Below are 19,243 nucleotides of genomic sequence, written 5' to 3' on the forward strand. Positions count from 1 at the left end.
TTTGGACAACCCAGGAGAGGTTGCAGAGACCCAGCTCGTGAATGGACGGCAAATGTAGCACCAGGGTGATCTGAAGACTCATCTTCAGTCTTGTACCAGTGGCTGGGAGCTCAGCCACCATGAGGTCCTTGCAGGGTACCAGCCTGGCTCTGTGGTTGAGGATACAGATGGGTGCAATTAGGCTGAAACTTCAGTGGGGTAAAGAGAAAGTGCAAAGGAGCTGTTCACTAAACTCTGCGTTTTTATTTATGAGTTCATACAGATGCTTTACAAAAAGAAGGGGCTCCCATCTCAGGTGTTGGTTGTACTCTGGTGTTGCAACTGGGGCTCTTCAGAGGCGTTGGCTTCATTCCTGCACTTTGCTCATGGATGAGAGCTTGAGAATGCAAGCCATTGGGCTTACCATTTGCATGACTAGGAAGCAGCAGTCGGATTCATTTCCTTGGATTTTCAGGGATTGTGGAGACCAAACTGTCGTGCATCTCACTGGCCGATGTGAATCTCTGCATCAAAAAGATGCAACAAGATAAACTTCAAGCAATCTGAAACTAATTCGGAGATCCCACTAAATGACCAGTGTTTTGCTGAAGTGCCAGCAATTTTTCTTCCCAATTTTGTTTTCTCTCTGAGCCGTATCTAATGCCTTTGAAGTAGCTTAGTTCAGGCCAAAATTCGTGAATGCTGGGAAACCAGCAGTTCTGAGCGAGGAAAAGCCTTTGTAGTCTTTTCAGACACAGAAATGGACTAGGCGTTGTGTTTTTTTGTTATTAATATTTCCAGGCCTCCAGCATTTGGCCCTCAGCTTCAGCCTGGTCACACTAAAATACGTGCTGCAACCCTACCAGGCGGTCGGCAGCCGAGCCGGGAGCTTCCTCGATGGGGAGCCCTGGTGGGGAGAGAGCATCTGCCCTGCTCCGTGTGGCTGCCTTTTGGGGTCACGCGTATGTGACCAAAACTTGACCGGCTCAGAGATGCAAAATGGTGCCTCTCCTGGGCACCTGTGTTGGTTATTTAGGTCTGTGATTAACGTCAGGAAATCTAGCTTTGGTTAAAATGTATGCAGTGCTTCAGCGGACAGACTTGGAGGTCAACAGTTAGGAATTGAGCCATTTGTGATATGAATTTGGTTCACGGTTGAGTATTCAGCCTCTTGTCCTCAATTCTTAAACTGGAAATTTGTTTGGGAATGATGGGTACAATTCCTGTTACCATATGATTTCCAGCCTGGCACTGGAAAAAGCACCAAATACTCTGACAAGATGGAAAACAAAGATAAGAACAGTATCGTATCCCACACTTAGGTGTTCCCTGAGCTGAGCAACACAAGTCTGTATCTTGCAGCAGGGATCTTGCTGTGTCGGTAATGCCCTTGAAAGTGGAAGCTGAAACTAATGTTATTTCTATCGGGGATTTAGGGTTTTTGTGTTTTCCTGTAATACTGTGTTCGTTTCAATCTATTTCAAAAGAAAAAAAAAAAAAAGAACTACAGAAATTCAAATACAAAACAGTCTGGATGTCATCTGGAAATTATTTGACCTCTTACATTGGCTCTAAAAGAAATCATAAACAAATAAACAAATAAAGCTTCTTTTCTAAGATTAAAAAAAAAAAAAAAAAAGACACTTCATTTAATAACTAGATTGAAAAACAATTTGAAACTTAGTGGGGGGTTTTGTGTGTGGCACAAGAAAGGAAGGAGCCCATTTCAAGGAGCCCATTTCGATTTAACGGCGAGAGGCGATGCTGCCAGTCCGTTTGGCATTAACCCCTTGTCAGGGGAGGGTGGAAATTGCCATCGTGGTGCACAGCCCCGTGCCTCCTGAAGCTGGTGGATTTGGGATCTTGATTTGGGGGATTTAGATGATGTGGGAGGGGATGTGTTATTTTGTCCTAGAGGGAGTGAAATCTTACATCTAGTATTTGGAAAGACTCTGAACAAATGGCCACAGCACTCCCCAGTTGCTCTAAATCTACACGAAGATCACTGGTCTCTTTTCTTGTAGAATTTAATAGACCAGTTTTCTCTACCTTTCAAAAACTTTCAGATCTAAACACTCAGTTTAGATTGTGGGGATGTCCCTACTTTTTTCATGAGACGTGGTCTCATCTCTCTCCCTAACTACCCCAAGAACATGAGGGTACGTCTCTTGGGTGAAACATGTTAGTGGACATAAACCAAAAAAATATTTGTCTATTCTGCTGTGGACAGCTCTTTAGGGTGCTGTGGAAGTCTAATGCTCGGTAGTTCTGCAGATATTTTTGTATGTGACTTTCTTGGAAATCAGCCTTGTTAGGCATGGAGCATTTCTGGGCGTCCCTCTGAAGCCAGTCGGGATCTCTTCCCTCAGAGTCTTTGTCCAAGATCAAAGAAGGGACGAAGGAGCAGTTGTGTTTGGGCAGAGCGGGGACTCATTCAGCCTCAAAATACCAAGAACCTTCTGGGCATGAACTTGGACCCATGGCCCAACTGAGCTTGAAAACCCCTTTCCTCCCTTTTTCTAGAAATAAGTGGAGAGAACTTCTTAGTGACCTGCAAGAAAGGGCTGGGCCAGTTTGGGAAACCGGTCTTTATAATGCAGGGAACTGTTGTGGGTGGTCTGTGTTTTCAGTCAGGTTGAACGAGCTGGTTTGGTGGGGTTAATGTGCGCATCTCCAACACACCCCGAGCATACGGGCTCCCCGGGGCATGGGCAAAGCAGGTTTCTCCGTGGCGGCGGGGATGTGCATGCACTCACACTCGAGTACTTACGTGTTTCTATTAAGATAATTCAGCCAACAAAACATATAGCCAAGGGTGATAGAAATTGAGGAATGCAGACTCGTTCTTGGCAGCTTGCATCTGGCTTGGAAGCGTTTCAGGGGTTGGATTAGATCTCGCTGCTCCGTGGGTCAGGCCTGGGGTAATTGCAGAGGCAGAGGTGGAGCGCGGCTGAACCGGGGATTAGCGCGGAGCGGCGCTGAGTCGGGGGCTGCCATCGATGGAGGTGACAATGACAACGCACCAGGAATGTCTCATCCGAGGCATTTCCACGCTGGCTGTAGTATTTCCAGCAGTATTGAGCCCATGGGGTGGGAAGAGATGGCAAAGAGATGGCAAAGCTGCTCTGTGTTCGAGGCAGGTTCCTGCCCGGGGCGAGGAGGGAACGTGAAAGCGCCCCGGGCTTGTCTGGTTCTGCTCGGTTTGCTCGGGGGAGCCCGAATACCTGGAGTCCCATGGTGAAAATTTGACTTTTTGCCCTACCGCTATTTGCTTTGTGGAATTATTCCTGTTGTCATTAGTTCGCCTGGTTTTGTGCAATGTGTGCATTGTATGCAAATAAGTATGGCAAAAACAATGTCAAACAGGCTCGCGTTTGAGAAAAGTTAATATTTCTCTTGGCAGTTCTAATGGCCTTTGTTCCCTATGTGCTGAATTAATTTCTTCAGCAGGCTCTTGCTCCGTGCACATCACGATAGGGCCTGAGTGACTTGCTGAAAGGGCTCTGCTAATCACCTAGGTGGAAATTCCTTTTTGCAAAATGCAGATCAGATACGTGGCCATTTCTGTGCGGCTTCCAGAGCTGTACAGACATCATCAGACCAAAAGATAAAATTAAACAGCTTGATACGAAACTACCACAAGCGAAACAGAGCTGGCCTTGGCCTCGTGCTTGGGTTTCTGCGGCTCGCTGGGCTGGGATACGCAGTGGGTCTGGAGCCGTGGCTCAGAGCTCGTGGCCCTCTTGCTGTGTGCCCTGATAAAGGGTTTGTAGCTAACAAATTCTCTGGATTTCAAGGTTTCAGCTGCTTAAACAAAGACACTGACAAGTCCCAGACCGCATCACGGTGAAGCCCAGCAGGCAGGAGCAGGGAATTGGCGTGGGGCAGGGGCCGAATCAGCAGTGCCAGAGGAGGATGGATGGTTCTGGGGACGCACACGAAGGTCTTGTGCTGAACCCATCCATTATTCTTGTGTTTATTTCTCATTCTGTCAGCTTCAGTTGTGTTTCTGGCAACTGTTTGTTTGCTTTGGGCAGTGATAGTTATATTAGAGTAAATATTTTCTAGTGATTGTCAAGTGTTCAGTTTACTTTAGTTTCTTGCAATTTCCTTCTATAATTAAAGGGAAAATAAAACACCTGCAGAAAACTGAGCTTTTTCGGGCAAAACTCATACCTCTGAAATTTAAAAAGGGATTTTCAGGATTCGAGAAGTGGAAAGAGAAGCACCATCTACAAGGTCGAAGCGAGCTCTCCTCTTTGGCTGTAAAATGGCACCATAAAACCTGCGTGAGTCCCTGCGGCCAGAGAGAAGTGGCCATGGGAAACTGATGGTCATACCCTCGTTCTTGTTTATCCTTCCCTTCCTTCCATCCGTTTCCTATTGAAACTCATTTTTGTTGTTGTTTGTGGGGATGAGGGAGCAGCGGCTTTGGAGCGGGAGTCTTGTGTGTGTGTAAAACATGCAATGGCTACGCGTGCAAAGCATGCCATGGGCTGCCGGTTGCTATAACAGTAACAGCAAAATAAATCCTCAGAGCCGAACCCTGCTGTCTGTGTGTAAGCTGGGACATGTTTCCATTGTCCAGTTTCTCTTCTTAAATGTTTTCTGCAGTTCCCCCTTCACTCCCGGTCCCTGTGCAGGCGGGTGCAGACACCACGAGCTCATGCTCTGGGCTGGCCCCGGGATGCCCTACTTTTGCAAAATTCCTTTTTCTTGCAGCAATATGATTGCGGGCTGGATCTTATTTATTTTATCAAAGCCACTTTTCAATATGAGAGCAATTAATAAATGATTATGGGGAAGAAATGCAGCATTTGTTCCCCAATCCCTATAAATAAGGTAATTGCCTTCTCCAGTGGGAGCGGAGTTGGCAAGCGTTTCACAGGGAACTGTTGAAGTGCAGTGTTTGTTTGACATGTTTTAAATGGTTTACCAAGCAAAATCAGACACAAAAGGAAACCGGGTTGTCAGTCAGCTGCCCTGCCTCGGTCTGTTCATGTCTCCCCGTCAATCAGAGCACCAGCAGCTTTCCTGCCTGGCTGTGGAGCTTGTGATAATTCTGGTTTTTAGACTTTCTGATTTTTTTTTTTTTTTTTGCACATCTGACACAGGCTTTTTGGAGGATCTGATTTATTATATGGATTTAGGCAGAGCATTTGCAAGATTTACTCTACTTTGTGGTATTACGGCAAATGTAAACACATAATTCAACAGCGCCAGAAGAAAATGAAGGTGGGAAATAGCCTTTGTCAGCAGCAGGGGGATTTCAGAGCTGTGAAAAGGGGTAGAGACAGCCTTGTAACCGATGGTCCTTCTCGTGGAGGTAAAAAATAAGACGCTGTCACTTTGAAGGGCAGTGGGGCGATGCCGGGGGAGCCTCGTGCCCCAGACAGTGCCCGCGTTGTCCCGGCCGTGGTGCAGGTGCCGCTCGGGGTCTCTGTGCCGCGGACACGGAGGAGCGCGGGGCCCGTCAGAGCTGTGCTGCCGGCTGCTTCGCTCAGATGGATCTTGTTTGAGCTCCAACGCAAGCAAAAAGATAAGAAACAGAAACATCGGCTAGAGAGAGGTTTGACAGCCAAGTTTTGCAGAAACCAGATGGCATTCCTCGGTTTTCTTTCACCCAAGTAACGTGGGTTATCCCACCTATCTGCCTGTGGGTAGGGAAACGCCCCCCTCTCACCCAAAAGCCTGGTTTTTGCCAGATTTTTGGCTGTGGTTGCAGCGGGCTCCCTGGTTACAGTACGGGCAGGTCCATGCAACCAGTCCTGAGCGTAAGGCCGTGACCTGCAGAGGTGACCGGTGACTTCTGGGGTCCCTGCTGCATCCACAGGGGCTCTGCCCTTGGGTGTCAGAGGAAGGGAGGCACCGCCTGATGTTTTCCAAGACCTGCAAGTGGAAATGTTTGGGTTGGGATTTCTCTTTTGGGCTCGGCATCGTTGTGCAGTGTTCCTTGAATCCCTCCGAGATTCCTTGAATCCCTTCTGTCCTGCAACGCTATGTGGCTGTGGAGGCAGTAAATGCCGGAGGGCTGGTCATGAATAATGGCTAATAATCAAATGATCAAATGACACCCACTCGTTTCTTGGAGGAATGAGTCAGTTGTGCTAGAAAATCTTCATTTTGGAGGGGGGGGGATAAGGGCTGGAGCAGTGGTTTGAAAACGTTACGATCCCGTAGGCTGCTACCAGCATGCAGGACGTCTCCGGGATGCAGATGTACGGACCTGAAGATGTTGTGAGTTGGGCTAATGAAAGCCAGACCAGCCTCCAGCCCTTCGCTGTGGCCTCACGGATCATGGTTTGGAGAGCAGAAGCGGGAAACCGGAATCTAGATTTTTTTTCCCCCGTGTTCAGTGCTAATTTCCAGCCATTACACTTTTATACGTGGTTAACTGCCCTTCCAAAGGCTTCATTTATCTCCATTGCAGAATGCAGCAGTATATCTATATTCGTGAAGGACTCTCAGGGTTTCTGCTTTAAGTACTTTTAGATCCTCAGGTGAAATTAGATCCAGTATATCAATAGTTTAAAAGCGTATCCTGGAACCTAGAAAACAAAATTGAAAGCAGGATTCAGCTTATTGTGTTGTCTTAAACCCAGGTCTGATTTTAGTTAAAAACTTGGCAAGATGTGGTGATAGGCACCGCATAAAAATGACTGGAAGATGAAGGCCAACCCCGCTGCCCCGCTTTGGGGAGAGACTGGCCTTTTTCGTGATCTTTTGAGAATGAAGTGGATTTGGAGTTTAAAAAAAAAAAAATACAATTATGGTAGAATATGACTGGGAAAATAATGGTGCATAGAATGATCTCATTGAGCCTCAAAGTGATGTATTTGGGGAGCGAAGGTTCATGTGTGGATCATGTCGTGCAAATCTCTTGTCCCTCACCACCATCTCGCCCCTGCTCCTGCGCCAGCAGCTCCAGCCCACGCGATGCCACCGCTCGTCCCTGCACTTGTCCCTGCTGCCCACCGAGGAACATGGATGCTCTCCACCTTTCCCTGCCTTATTTCTCTGCCCTTGTTTCCTGTTTCCACCATATCTCACACCATTTTCTCAAACTTGGCCGCTTTAAGATACAAGTGGAAACCGATGGTGGTGTCCAAACTTAGTAACATATTGGATAGCTTTGCTCCCAATAATTGCCTCTTTCTTTTCATCTTATCTCAGTGTTCAAAGAACAACAATACCTCATCTCTGTAAAACTTTGAACCTCTTTCCTGGATGTTGTTTGGTAAGTCAGGCTGGCCATCCAGCAGTTGTTTAGCTGATCTCTGCAATCTGCAGATGATCCAAACCGAAGTGTCTGGAGCTAAAAGGTTGCACCTTTGGTATTGTCAGAAATAATTTAAATTTCCCGTTTGATCTCTGAGATGCTCTTTGCTATTAAGGAAAAACACGGACATCTCCATCTCCCCTGCTGCCCTTCTATCCTATCAATCCTGCTTTTTTTTTTTTTTTCCCCCGCTTTAAAATGGGGAAAGAGAATGCATTTAGCTGTCATGTCAAAAGATTTATAAACCTATTGCTTTACAGACAACTGAAAATTTGGAGCTGAAAATAGTCTGAGTACCCTTGAAAGGATGCGTTTGGCTGCTTGGGAGTGAATTTAGCATCTGGAAGAGGCAGCTGAGCAAAGTCAGTCACTTCATTATGGTTTTCGGAGCTGTTTGCAAGACTAGTGATCCTGAAGCAGCCAAATAAAACAAACTATTCATCAAGTAAGATGCATCAAGTAAGCAAATGAACACGGTTAAACAAACCATGGTGGTAATTTTGGTAATTTGTAAATTTAACGTGCACTTGCAGAGCTCCACAGAGTAGGTTGCGTTTTGGAAAGGCGTTTGCTGAGCCGTGCGTTTGGAAGCAGTTCGCTGCAACGCGCTGGCCCAGGAGAAGACTTCAGTCTACAATGAAGTTGTTACTGAAACATCCCCCAGATGTGTGAGCAATACATCATTCCCTCTTTGCATTGAAATAAAAGCAATCGTTGCCACTGAATCCTGGGCTAGAGCGGGCCCAAAACATGGCAGCAATGGGCTATAACAACGTTTAATTAGCAACTTTTGTGAGCATTGGCTTGTGCCATCTCATTAATCGCGCCTGTTCCCTACCTTGTGCCAACCACCTCCGAGGCACAGTGTGCGCCAAAGAAATGTCAGCACACTTTCTGGTATCTCAACTATGTTTTTACACGTGCCAATATACCTTTTTTTTTTCTTCTGGTCTTCCTACAGCTGTTTTGTGCTCTCTCATTGCTGACTCTGCTCAGCCTCCACTTTCCCAGCCTGCAGCAAGCTCCCCTGTTCCCCGACTGTGGTCTCTGCGGCTCCTTCACCTGGGGCTGGCCATGAGCAAGAGGCTGTGTGTCTCTGTGGCCACGTATCCTAGAGTTTTGTCTTGTGGTGGCAGCTGTAATTAACCTCTGCTGTGCATGTTAAAGCATTTCTTAACTGTGGGGATGCCCAGAGGCATGTGCAATCGGTGCCAGCATCCTGCCTGGAAGTGCTGCTGCTCTCTGATTTTCCTTATCAATGCCTTTGCAGTGTGCTCCTGCTCATTAATTGCATTCGGGCTTGACGTTGGTTAGTATTAAAGCTGGAAGCTTAATCCTGTAGAGGGAGGCAGTGGCAGATACAAGTGTTGCTCTTAACTTAGTCATAAATTGCTCTTATTTAGCACAGTTCTTAAGCGTGCCATTGAGACCTCGGGCAGCGGTCTGCACTGCGCTGCCCCGGCGTGTTTCCACTGGAAGTGGTGCAGTGCGGGTCAGGAACACGGCAGTAAAAGAGCTGATATTGTTTGGATCGTTCACACGTGCTCCAGGAAACGCCGTATTCTTCCCAAGAAGTGAATATGGCCGTAGCACGTGTCGGTTGTCTATATAATGGAAACTATTTTCCATAAAGTTTCCTATATTCCTTTGCTGGAAGGCTCTCAGATGGGTGGGAAAGCAAGCTGTTTACACACAGCGAGCCTGCCGTCTGCCCGGGGTCATCAGAGAAAAGACAACGGTGCCTTCGGTTCCACAGTCAGAACGAGGAAACACTTTGGTGATCACATCTTCAGCGTGGTGAAAAGTCAAGGTCTGGGTATTGCATTTCAATGCAACAAATTCAAAGCCTGTAAAAAGAAATATTTTTTCACCCTTTACATCTCTCTGTAAAAATTTTTCATCACTGATTTCACTGCATTATCAGGACTAAAATGAGAAACATTGCTTACGAGCAAATATAGCATTTGAATGGGGGCCAGGAATTCCTTTTACAGTGTAAGCTTTTGTGTGAAATAAAAGCCAAACAGCTGCTCACAACTGAAGTCGGAGTAAGTGATCTAATGCTATTGCTCTGGTCTCAAATTTGAGGCTAAATTGTTTCTTTGCCAAAGACCTCGTGCCAACCTACCTGGTCCCAATTTGTGAGAACAAAGTACATTGTTTCTGCTGCTCCGGGAGTGAAATTGTTTTATTTGACGTTTCTTCCATCATAATCTCATCCCTGATGTAGGAAGCCTCTACAAGGTTGAGACTCTTCTCGCCTCCGAGTTATGCCTCAAGTAGGAAATTACCTCTGTGGCAGGCTAGTCAGTGGGATGGTTTTATTTTAATGTATCTGGAGACTCTTGGCCATTTAATGCATTTGGCATTTAACATATTTTGTTCTTTTCTCCTCTGTTCTCACTCTTTCTGCTGGTCCTTCAGCAGTGCCCTTCATCGGCTGCTCTCCAGGCTTTCCCTGGGACTCCCCCATGTGAAACCTCCTACCAGGAGCCAGCCCTGAGACCTGCGCTGGAGATGCCAGCGCAGAGTGTTGCTGGAGCACTGAGCCTCTTGTCCTCAGGGCAGAGCTTAGTTTGGGTCAAGGCAGGTATTAATATACCCAAATGACTTAAGGCAAGGTACCCGTGAATATTGGAAGCTCCTAAATCCAGGAGATATCCAGGAACTGGTACCTGCAGAGCAGTCGCTTTCCAGTTGTCTAATTCCTCCTCCATGCAACCCCACTTGGATGTCATTGGGAAGATGGAGGGAATGCTTAAAGTAAAAACTGTGGCTCAGTGGTGCTTAAACTTTAAACCAATGATTTGCATGCTTCAGGAAAAAATTAAAAGAAAAAAAAAATAAGGTTTAATTACCGAGGAGAAAACTTTCCCAGCAATGCAGAAGGCAGAATATTTCCCTCCATGCTTGTTAGACACGGGCTGTGTCTGTCAGATGCACCGCTATGTACTTGCCTGCTCACAAAAGGTTTTAATTTCCACAGAACCTGAAGAGAAATTACTTCATACTCGCTGAGTTGTGCAGTAAGCGTACTGTTAGAGCTTACCTTCCTGGAAGATTTATGGCAAATATATCAGCAGAAAGAGGGGAAAAAGCCCCGTGGCCAAGAAACGCCGTGGCCTGTCCCGTGGTGGCAGTGGCCTTGCTGGTACCCAGTGGTATGGGCAAAGCCTCCGAGCAACCCCAGTCTTTTGCATCACAGGGCAAACCAGAGGACTTACGTGCCTGTCTGGGTTATGTTTGTTTTAACAGGAGCTAAAAATGAGGAAATTTGAAGCACTGTATGTGTTATATTTAGAAGCTCACATTGGTTTTTGAGTATTTTTCTATCAAAAACTAACTGCAATTTTTAGGAGTTTAAGTGTGGCGTTGCGATGTGCACGGTATAAAATTTATGTGCAGAGAAACTGGGAAAAAATCCCTGAGTTCACCTGGTCTGTCCCTGATGTGTTAAACCAGCCACCTGCTTCACGCGGGCCTTTTACCTGCGCTGCATCTGGCTCCTTTCTGTCCCACCAGCTGCTGGTTAGAAGGCATTTTCCTGGCAGCGAGCAGCATCGTTTTGTGCCTGCTGCCCCTCTCCTCGGACACATCTCTAGCTCTCCAAGGTCACAATGCCGTTAATAATAGCTCTGCCCTGCGTGCAAGTGGCATTTTAACAGCATGGCTCGGGGTACCTCTCCCGGAGCTGTTCAGTGACACGTTTACTGGTAGGGCAGAGTTCCTGCTGGCTGAATCATCTTTCCTTTAAATGACACTGCCCAGCAGATCGCCCGTCTCGTGCGCCGTGCCTGGCCCGAGCAGTGAATCGACCTGCACCCGCACCAGGTGGTTCCCTGGCTTCTGGGATTTGCTGGTGGCAAACGAACATGCCACAGACCTTGAAGTTTTTCCGAGGAGATGCAGGTAGTGGACGTACCTGCAGTGCCTTCATTTGTACCTGCGTGTTTGTGCCCCAAGACCTGAGATGGTGCCAGGTGCTGGGTGCAGGTCCCAAAGCCCTGCGCCCCATCCCTGCTCCAGGAGCCCCTCAAACGGTTGTGCCAAGGGAAGAGTCGCTCACTCCGTGTGTAGGACAGAACTTCATTTTCCTCTTTTTCCTGCTGTCAGTAACGGGCTGCTTGCAGATGGTCTGCTTTCTTAGAGGGACTTGTGGGATTAGAGAAGGGCAGCATGAATCCACACACATCCCGTGTTGGTGCTCGGGCACACCAGGAGAAGGATCATCTGTGTCCATCTTGTAGCACCTCGCAGGACAGATGCCTTCTCTTGAAGTCCCTGTGGTAGTTTCTCTGGATGCTTTACGTTGAGAACAATTATTTAGAAACAGCCAACGTTGTTCATGTCCGTAGCTTAACGAGATTTATTTGTGTAACCCTGCTGTCAGTGTGATAAAACATGATTAATTTATTTTCTGTGGAGTACGATCTTTACTTAAATTTCACAAGGGCTTCATCAACACCAGCTTGTTGCTCATCACCTGGCCGACTTGCTGGAGGCTGCAGGCCTTTTTGGGAGCCAAACTGATGTAATACCATTAGGTTTTCAAAATCAGTCATCGGCGTTTGATCCTGGCCAAGTTCAGCGTAAAAATAGAAACTCCAAATGGCGGCTGCGGTCAGGTCAGAGCAAAACTTAAATCCCCAGTGGCGTATTCCTCAGCTTCCCCTTATCTGAAACATCTGCTGGAACACGCGGGTGCTGCTGGGGTCTTGCTTGCACCACCATATAGGAGAAACTATTCCTAGCCCTGGACCTTCCTCCTCACGTGTGCCCTGCGTGGAAGGGATTTGGCTGTTCGGTTTTGATGTGGCTTGTTTCGCCGAGATGCGCTTTTGCTTTGTTATTTGAAGCACGCAGCGTCGCGGAGCCTTGGCCCGGGGTTAACGCAAATAATGAAAATAGAAACAGCTCCCTGAGCTGGCCGTGCAAGTCTTTGATGGGCTGTTCTTGGCCCTGACTCTTCATTACGATGGTGCTTGTGAGGAAGTGGGTAGAAAACGAGGCGGAGGTGGAGGGAGTGCTTTCTGCATGCTGAAAACTTGCTGGGGGGAGGAGAGAGGGCTTGCAACTGAAGAGAGCTGCTGCTTTTGAAGATCCCAGGAGGAAGGATTTAAGAGCTCCTTTAAAGATGCTGAAATTGAGACTTGTAATCGTGCAGCATGGGATGAGCTTTGAAACAGGAAAACTTTGATTTTTATGTTCAAGTTTATTGGTAACATGGAAGCTAAATCTGTCGGTGATATTAGTGTGATCGCTGTAGACGTGCTCCTGGGACCCGCTTGGCCCCGTCCCTCTCTTGCTGTATGGTTTGCACGTGGCAGATTGAGCTCTTGGGGTGGGGAAGCTGAGAAACGAAGGGTGGGGAATCCTGCCCGAATGGGCACCAACCACGGACTGCATCCTCAGATGTGCTCCCGTAAAAATAACATTTAAATGCAAAGTATAAGCTTGTTTGCTTAAATCCATCGTGTATTCACTCCTGTGCAGTTACTGGGATCTTTTCTAGGTATTCGAGGAGCGAGGTTATTCAGCTGCTCTCCAACTCGTCTTGCCAGGTTCTCTTCTGCAGTTTGTGCGTGTTGAGTAATATGGAAAATGACAGAGGCTATTTTACATTTTGCTGTGGGATCCTGGATCTGGAACAGCTAATTCTGATTGCAGATAACGAGCATTAGTTTTGAGTACTTCCGCGCTCCAAAAACGCAATTCATCAAAACCCAAGTACTTTGTGTCAGAGCTGAATGTTGCACTAGAGGTTTTGTAATCCAACATGTCAAACTTGTTTAAATGTGAGCTCGTAACTGAAAGCCAAAGGAAGCAATAAGTGCTTCATTATCTTGCTTACCTTATGGAAGTGTCTTACAGTTTTTGGGGAAAAGAGAAAATGAACGCATTGCTGCAAGAAATGCGCAACCATTTCTTGGGCTTGTAGAGGTGCTCCCAACATGTTGCATGAGTTTTTTGGGTTTGCAGGCAGGCTGGTATCTTGTAAGGTAAGCTTACTGACTGGTGCAGAGCAGTGCTCTGCTCCACCTGCTGAATAACTGGACATCTCAGTCCCTGGGGACTTTCTGCCTCTTCCAGGAGGTGGCTTTGTGGTAGCAAGTACTTCAGCAGAGAAAAGCCTACTTGCACGTGCCTTCTGAAAGAGCTGTCCTTGGGTGTATCTGCTCATTCATTCCAGACAACGATTTGCTTAAGATTTTTTTTTCCAGGTATTTTGAGCATGCAGAAGCATATAGGTATGGTGAACAGAGGTGGTCACATCTCATAAAGAATCACCAAAGCCTGTGTGTAGGCGCCTGCCATCTGAAGGGCTTTCAAAGCTACCGGCTCTGCCCAGGGTTTGCATTCAAGCAGCTGCCTCAGCGCAGATGTGTGAAGCTGAAATCTGCCATGGACCTTCCCACCTTGCACGTGGCAGCCCGCGCAGCTGCCCAAATGTGCATCCTCTTGGTTTAAAAAGAAGGCGGGGAGCACCCCGTCCATCTGCTCCTGCCCTGTGCCAGCACCTTATCGGAAAGCGGCCTGAGCAAGAGCAGCCATAACAAAAGGCAAATCGCCCGTGTTTGATGTGAGTGCAGCTGTGGCTTTATTCCAGTCACTTCTTAATTTATACTTCAAATTCAGTTTATCTTCGTGCCCGGGTGACTAAACAAAAGAGCTGTACGCGCTTGACTGTTTGAAGAAACTGTCTCTGGGTGTGGGGAAAAAGGGGAAAAAATGATTTAAGGGTGTGTGTGTAGGGGGAATCCAGAGCACTGAGCGAGCAGCACAACCTCACTGGCTTTAAATGTAGCGTGAGCGGCGCTTTGGTTTGTTTCATCGTGTGCCTGTAGATCATTTCACTCTTTGAATGATCTTGAATATTATTTTTCCCTTTGTAACAAGCACCCACCCAAGGGAAGAGGAGCCTTTGTTGGCTACAGCTAGGAAAAACACTGAAACGCCCCAAATTTGCCTCTGGTCTTGAGTTGTGCCATCTCACAGGCTAACATATCTCTCCTGTGGGTTTTGTTGCTGCTGGTGAAGGTTATGTTTGGGACACGGACTGGCTTTGTCACCTTGTTGGGGAGGTTTAAGGCTGTTCCCCCAGCTCTGCACCCATCTCATCTCGCTGGGAGCCCCTCGTTGTAGCTCAGCTGTAGAGTTTGTGGCATAAACCTCTGGTGCCCAGGTGCTCTAACCAAAGCACACCACCTCGAACGCTGCCCAGTTGTTCCAGCTTGGGTCCTGGAGCTGCCTTCTTCCCCAGAAACTGAGCACAGCTCCCAGCACATGGCGAGGAGGATGCTTGTGTGCATCCTTGCCCAGGCAGGCCACGTGGAGTTGTATGAAGGGAAATAATTCCTTGCTTGTTCTGTATCTTGAAAGCAACTGGATCACATATGGAGCTGCAAGGAGCTTCCCTCCGCTAACAACCAGAGCTTGCTTTCTGGGTGGCTTTTCTACTAACATAAACCATAGCCTGGGACTCTGGAGTTTTCAGGGCTCTTGGACCAAATTTGAAATGAATCTTAAATTATTATTATTATTATTTTTTTTTTTTTTTTTAATTTGGAAAACCTCTGTAGACTGTAGGTGCTGCATGTTTCCAATCTGTGTCTGGTATTTGCTTTGAATCTTTGGGTCCGCTGGAATCCGTAGCCAAGAAGGTTCATGCAAAACGTTGTGACCCAAAACTGTTTAATCTTAGATCTGTGGTCTCAGAGTCTGCAGTCCGGCCCGAATGCCTGATGAGTATCAGCTGAGCAAGCATCGCCGAATCTGACTTCTGTCCGTGAACCATAAACCTTTTCCCCAGGGAACAAGAAAGTAAATTGGCCTTTGTGCAGGAACAGCCAGCGAGAGCGGGGCTGCAGCTTCCTAGTGCTCAACACCAGGCCCTGCGGTACGCTGCGCAGGTCTCCTTCCTTCTAAGTAAAGCCATATGGGAAAAAAAAAATAAAATAGGCTTTTCCGAGAGTGGCCGAACCAACCAATTTGTTCAAGCTATTCTTCTGGTTGACTCATTTTTAACCGGAGGAGAAAAACCAAAAAGGGAAGGAAGAAGACAATTTGAAAAATGCCAAAAGGGAAGAACGGGAAACAATCTAAACCACTTGGAGCTCACAAAAATGAAAATTAGAAAAAATGCTGATTTTATGAGTGGGTAGGCCCTCCAAAACAGTGTGAAACTTGATCTTTTTTTGCTGGCATTTAACACCCACCTTCATTTTGGTGAACACCAATTTACCTTATGCCCATCAGCAAGGCAGGTGGTCATAGCGTTCGTAAACTCAAAGCTGAAGTGACAGGGCCCAGCAACGCAGCTTCCCCAGTCTGGGAATGCCAGATTTGGCTGAATTAGGAGGGACAAAGCTGTGTTTGACATGCTTGGTGCACTAGCCCTGCTTGCCCTGGTACTGGTGGGTTGCTGAATTTATAGAGCGACCCAGTCAGCAGTTACCCAATTTGCAACGGGTAAATTAGTTCAACCAGGGATAATTTACTGCCCTGTGGAGAACCATGTTACTTGGGCTCTTGGCAATATTCTGTGAGCTACAAAACCAACGTTGCCTTTAATTTTTCATTTGCTCACCCACTTTAGGTGACGTGCGTGGCCACTGCCCAGCGGAGCGGCTGAGCCAACCCTGTCCGTTTGCCGTGAACTTTTTACCTTATTTCTGCGGCTATTCCTTAGATGCACCTATCAGCTCTTCCTCGTAACGGCTCCAATCAGCGATGTATTCCGTGCTCTTCCTTTGTCTCGGTGTTATTGGATCTGTCGTCTCGCTGGCAGGCTCGTGGTGTTGTCAGGAACCGCGCGCCGTGCCGCGCGCTCGGGCTGTTTAGCTTGAGCGTGACACGTTGTTTAAAAACACAGCGCTCCGTGCTCTGTGTTCGCTCTCCTCTCCAAGCTGTCTTTCATAAAAATGTAAATAAAGAACTCCCAGCGCTGATACAGCGGGGCTGGGATGGGTAGGAGAAAAGGCCCGGCGGTTGCCCAATTGACGTTAATGCAACATAAATCTTAATTATATTGAATGAGCATCAGGCTGCAGGATCCGAGCAGTCGGAGTCGTTAGGGAAGAGTTTACAGTTCGCATTTATCTTCAAACGAATTCCCAGGCCTCCTTAATTTCCATTGTAGCCTCCTAATGGGGTTTGAAACTAGACACAGAACTTGGATGTAATGTTTAGTGCTATCTGCATCGGGCAGAGATGCTTTTTCCATCGCATGAGCATCGGTTCCTGAACGAGCCCTGGTGGTGCTCAGGTGCGGCTGCGGCACCTGCGGGTGTCTGGCACCTGCTGCCACGTACCACGCCTTGTCCCCAAGCTGGTGGCAGCAGCTCTGCTTGTGAAGCTCTTGCAAACATCTCCACCATAATTTCCGTTGTGCAGACTGGGCTTGGCCACATGTGCACAGGTTGATGGCCCAGGGCTGCAGCTCGCTGCCGAGCGCCCCAACCCCCCGCTGGAGGTGGCCGTGTCCCTCTTGGTCCCTGCTCAGGTTCTCTCAGCGGAGACTTTTCCAAATTCAGCTATTGAACGGCAGCAGGATTCTGTATGTTGAGTCCAAAAAGTCTTTCCTGCTTTTCCAATTCCATTTCTTTGACCGATGTTTTTTTTTCAGACAAATGCAGCAAGGGGAATGGAAGAGAATGGATTTTATTTCTCTCTCATCTTTGATTTCTCTCAGTGGTTGCTGTGAGCGTGCTGTACTCGTGGGTCTAGGTGTTACTTCTTTCCTTACAGATTCCCTTCTGGAAAAGATAGACTGTAAAGAATTACACGATGTAGGCAGTAGTCAATTTTTCCCTTATGGTGTAAAGTAGTAAGAAATCCCTTTAAGTTTATTACTGATTTTTGTAGTTGTTTAAACAAAGTTTGGTTTCTCACACTCTCAGTCCTCGGGGCCCAACCTGAGCTTTACGGGAGCTCGGCACGCTCTCGCCCTCCAGCACCAGCCTTCCTCTAACCGAGTTAAAAGCATTGCTACCAACTCATTAGTCACTTGTTTCAAAACCCAGCCTCTCCTCCAGCTCCACTGGCACATTCCCTGCTCCCAAGAAACGCCGTGCTCCCTCCCTGCCTCTAACAGCAGAGAGGTAAAACTTACAGAGCCGCTGGAGTTGAAGCAGGTCGTAGTGCTCCTGAGGGATGGAGCAGCCCCTAAAATGTGTGCAGGGGGAGGCTGGAGGCTGCTGCCCCGTTTCATAATGACAGCAGCAATTCCCAGCAGTCACACAGCGCCTGAGCTGGGCACTGGCACACTCAGAATTGGCCCGTTCCCGTGGCTGGCATGGAAAGGGGTTTTTCTGCCCCCCAGCAACCTGCCAGCTCAAGGAGCTCCCAGGGATGTTTTCTACCAACCCCTTGCAGGGTGAGCCCTGGGCTCGTACCTGCAAATTGTCACCTCCGTAGGGAGAGCAGGGACTGGAGCCCTGCCTGCGGTGCCTGCTGGGGATGTGCTGAGGGACGGACGGACGGACGGATGGATGGATGGATGGATGGATGGCAAGTTTACCCTGATGTTAAAGAGAAGAGCCCCTGGCTGCACCTGGGGTCCAGTTACACATTTGGGCACAGAAATGTTTATGCAGAAAGTGAAACCTTGCTCGGAGCGCAGGAACATCTAGGGCTCTGTGTTTATTGTCCTTTGCACCTAAAAGCTAACAAAGCAGCAGAAGGCAGAGGGAGCAGGGTTGTTTCCCATATAAAAAGGGAGCTCTTGTTTTTGTTAACGTTGCTGACACCCAGTGCACGCCTCTCCGGAGCTGGCTGACCTCCTGCAGGAGGCTACCAGAAGCGGCTTCTTGTCCCCATCTGCCCATGGGTGTGTTGAGGGCGCGTGGAAGCTGCCAGCTCCCAGCCGTGGGAGCCCGCTGCCAGCAGAGGTTGCAAAACCTTCGCCCGCAGCACAAAGGATGCAACATCACAGCCAGGTCAGGACCTGGGTGCTCAGCTCGGGCTGCAGCAGTGCTCTGTGCCTGCTGCTTACTTTGCCTTTTATCCTTGATTTAAAGACGTGCTGCCCCTCGCAGCTTTTTATTGACCTGACCACTTAGCTATTGCTGCCCGGCTGGGTAGGAGAAGAAGTAAATGTTTTATCTGAGACAGTGGGTCTATGATGGGGTCTAGGCTGCTTCGGCAGTCAATGTGGGGACTTTGGGCTTGGATAATGGTTAGGAAGAAAAGGCTTCGGTTCCTCACTTCGATCGCTGGTGTGACTTGCAAGATTGCAGTGGAGGTGGGGAGGGCAGGCGGTGGTTTGGATGCAAGGGGAGGGCTTGTGGCTGCCCTCTGTCCCCTCTGCCCATCGCTAACCCTCTGCTCTGTTTCCACAGGCCCTCCGGGGAGGCGAGGGAAGCCCGGACGGCGCGGAGAGCCCGGTAAGCATCACGGTCACCCCACCACTGTCACGGGGCTGGGCACAAACCTCCCGGTACCGCTACCATCACCTCTCTCTGACAGGCTGGCTCCTGGTTAAACCACCAACTGGCCTTGGTGGGGACTCAGATTTTTGCTAAATGTTGGTTTATATTAATACTCCTTTGGCACTTTGATATCTGGTGGGTTTTCTCCTGTCTCGTGGACTGGAAAAGCACTGATGTTGTGTCAGCTGGGCAGCAGCACTGCTCACACTCTGCTTCTAGGTTGGAGTGCAGTTGGATGTGGTTGGCACTGCTCTGTCTGAGGAAAACAGTGACCTCAGTACAGGAATGTACCTAGAAACCTGCAGGTAGTTTGCAACTGCCTCTACTTATCAGAAAGCAGATAACATTTCTCACATTTTGTCTCTTAAGCTCTTGAATTTTGAGTGAATTAATGGGGACCAGGGAGATTTTCATGTAGCCGGGAGGCTGCTCTGTGCTGCTCGTTGGCTACAGCAAATACCCAGCTGGGTTTTCTAAACACAGAACTTTCTGGCCATCAAGTTTTACTTTTATCTCTGGGGAGAGCGAATCAGGGGTTTTGTTTTGCAAGCTATGA

At 48.0% G+C, this 19,243-nt stretch overlaps 1 protein-coding gene across 8 annotated transcripts in view; it reads left to right on the forward strand.

The window, feature by feature from the left end:
• Positions 1 to 19,243, forward strand: part of COL23A1 (collagen type XXIII alpha 1 chain) — a 152,463-nt gene that overhangs the window by 86,259 nt on the left and 46,961 nt on the right. For all 8 annotated transcript variants that reach the window (XM_084295499.1, XM_084295496.1, XM_084295498.1 and 5 more), the window contains exon 2: positions 18,598 to 18,642. In XM_084295499.1, coding sequence (XP_084151625.1) covers positions 18,598 to 18,642 — 45 coding nt within the window. The remainder of the gene's footprint in view (positions 1 to 18,597; positions 18,643 to 19,243) is intronic.

This window comes from Netta rufina (genome assembly GCF_964035555.1).
Source record: "Netta rufina genome assembly, chromosome: 14".
NCBI lineage: Eukaryota > Metazoa > Chordata > Aves > Anseriformes > Anatidae > Netta > Netta rufina.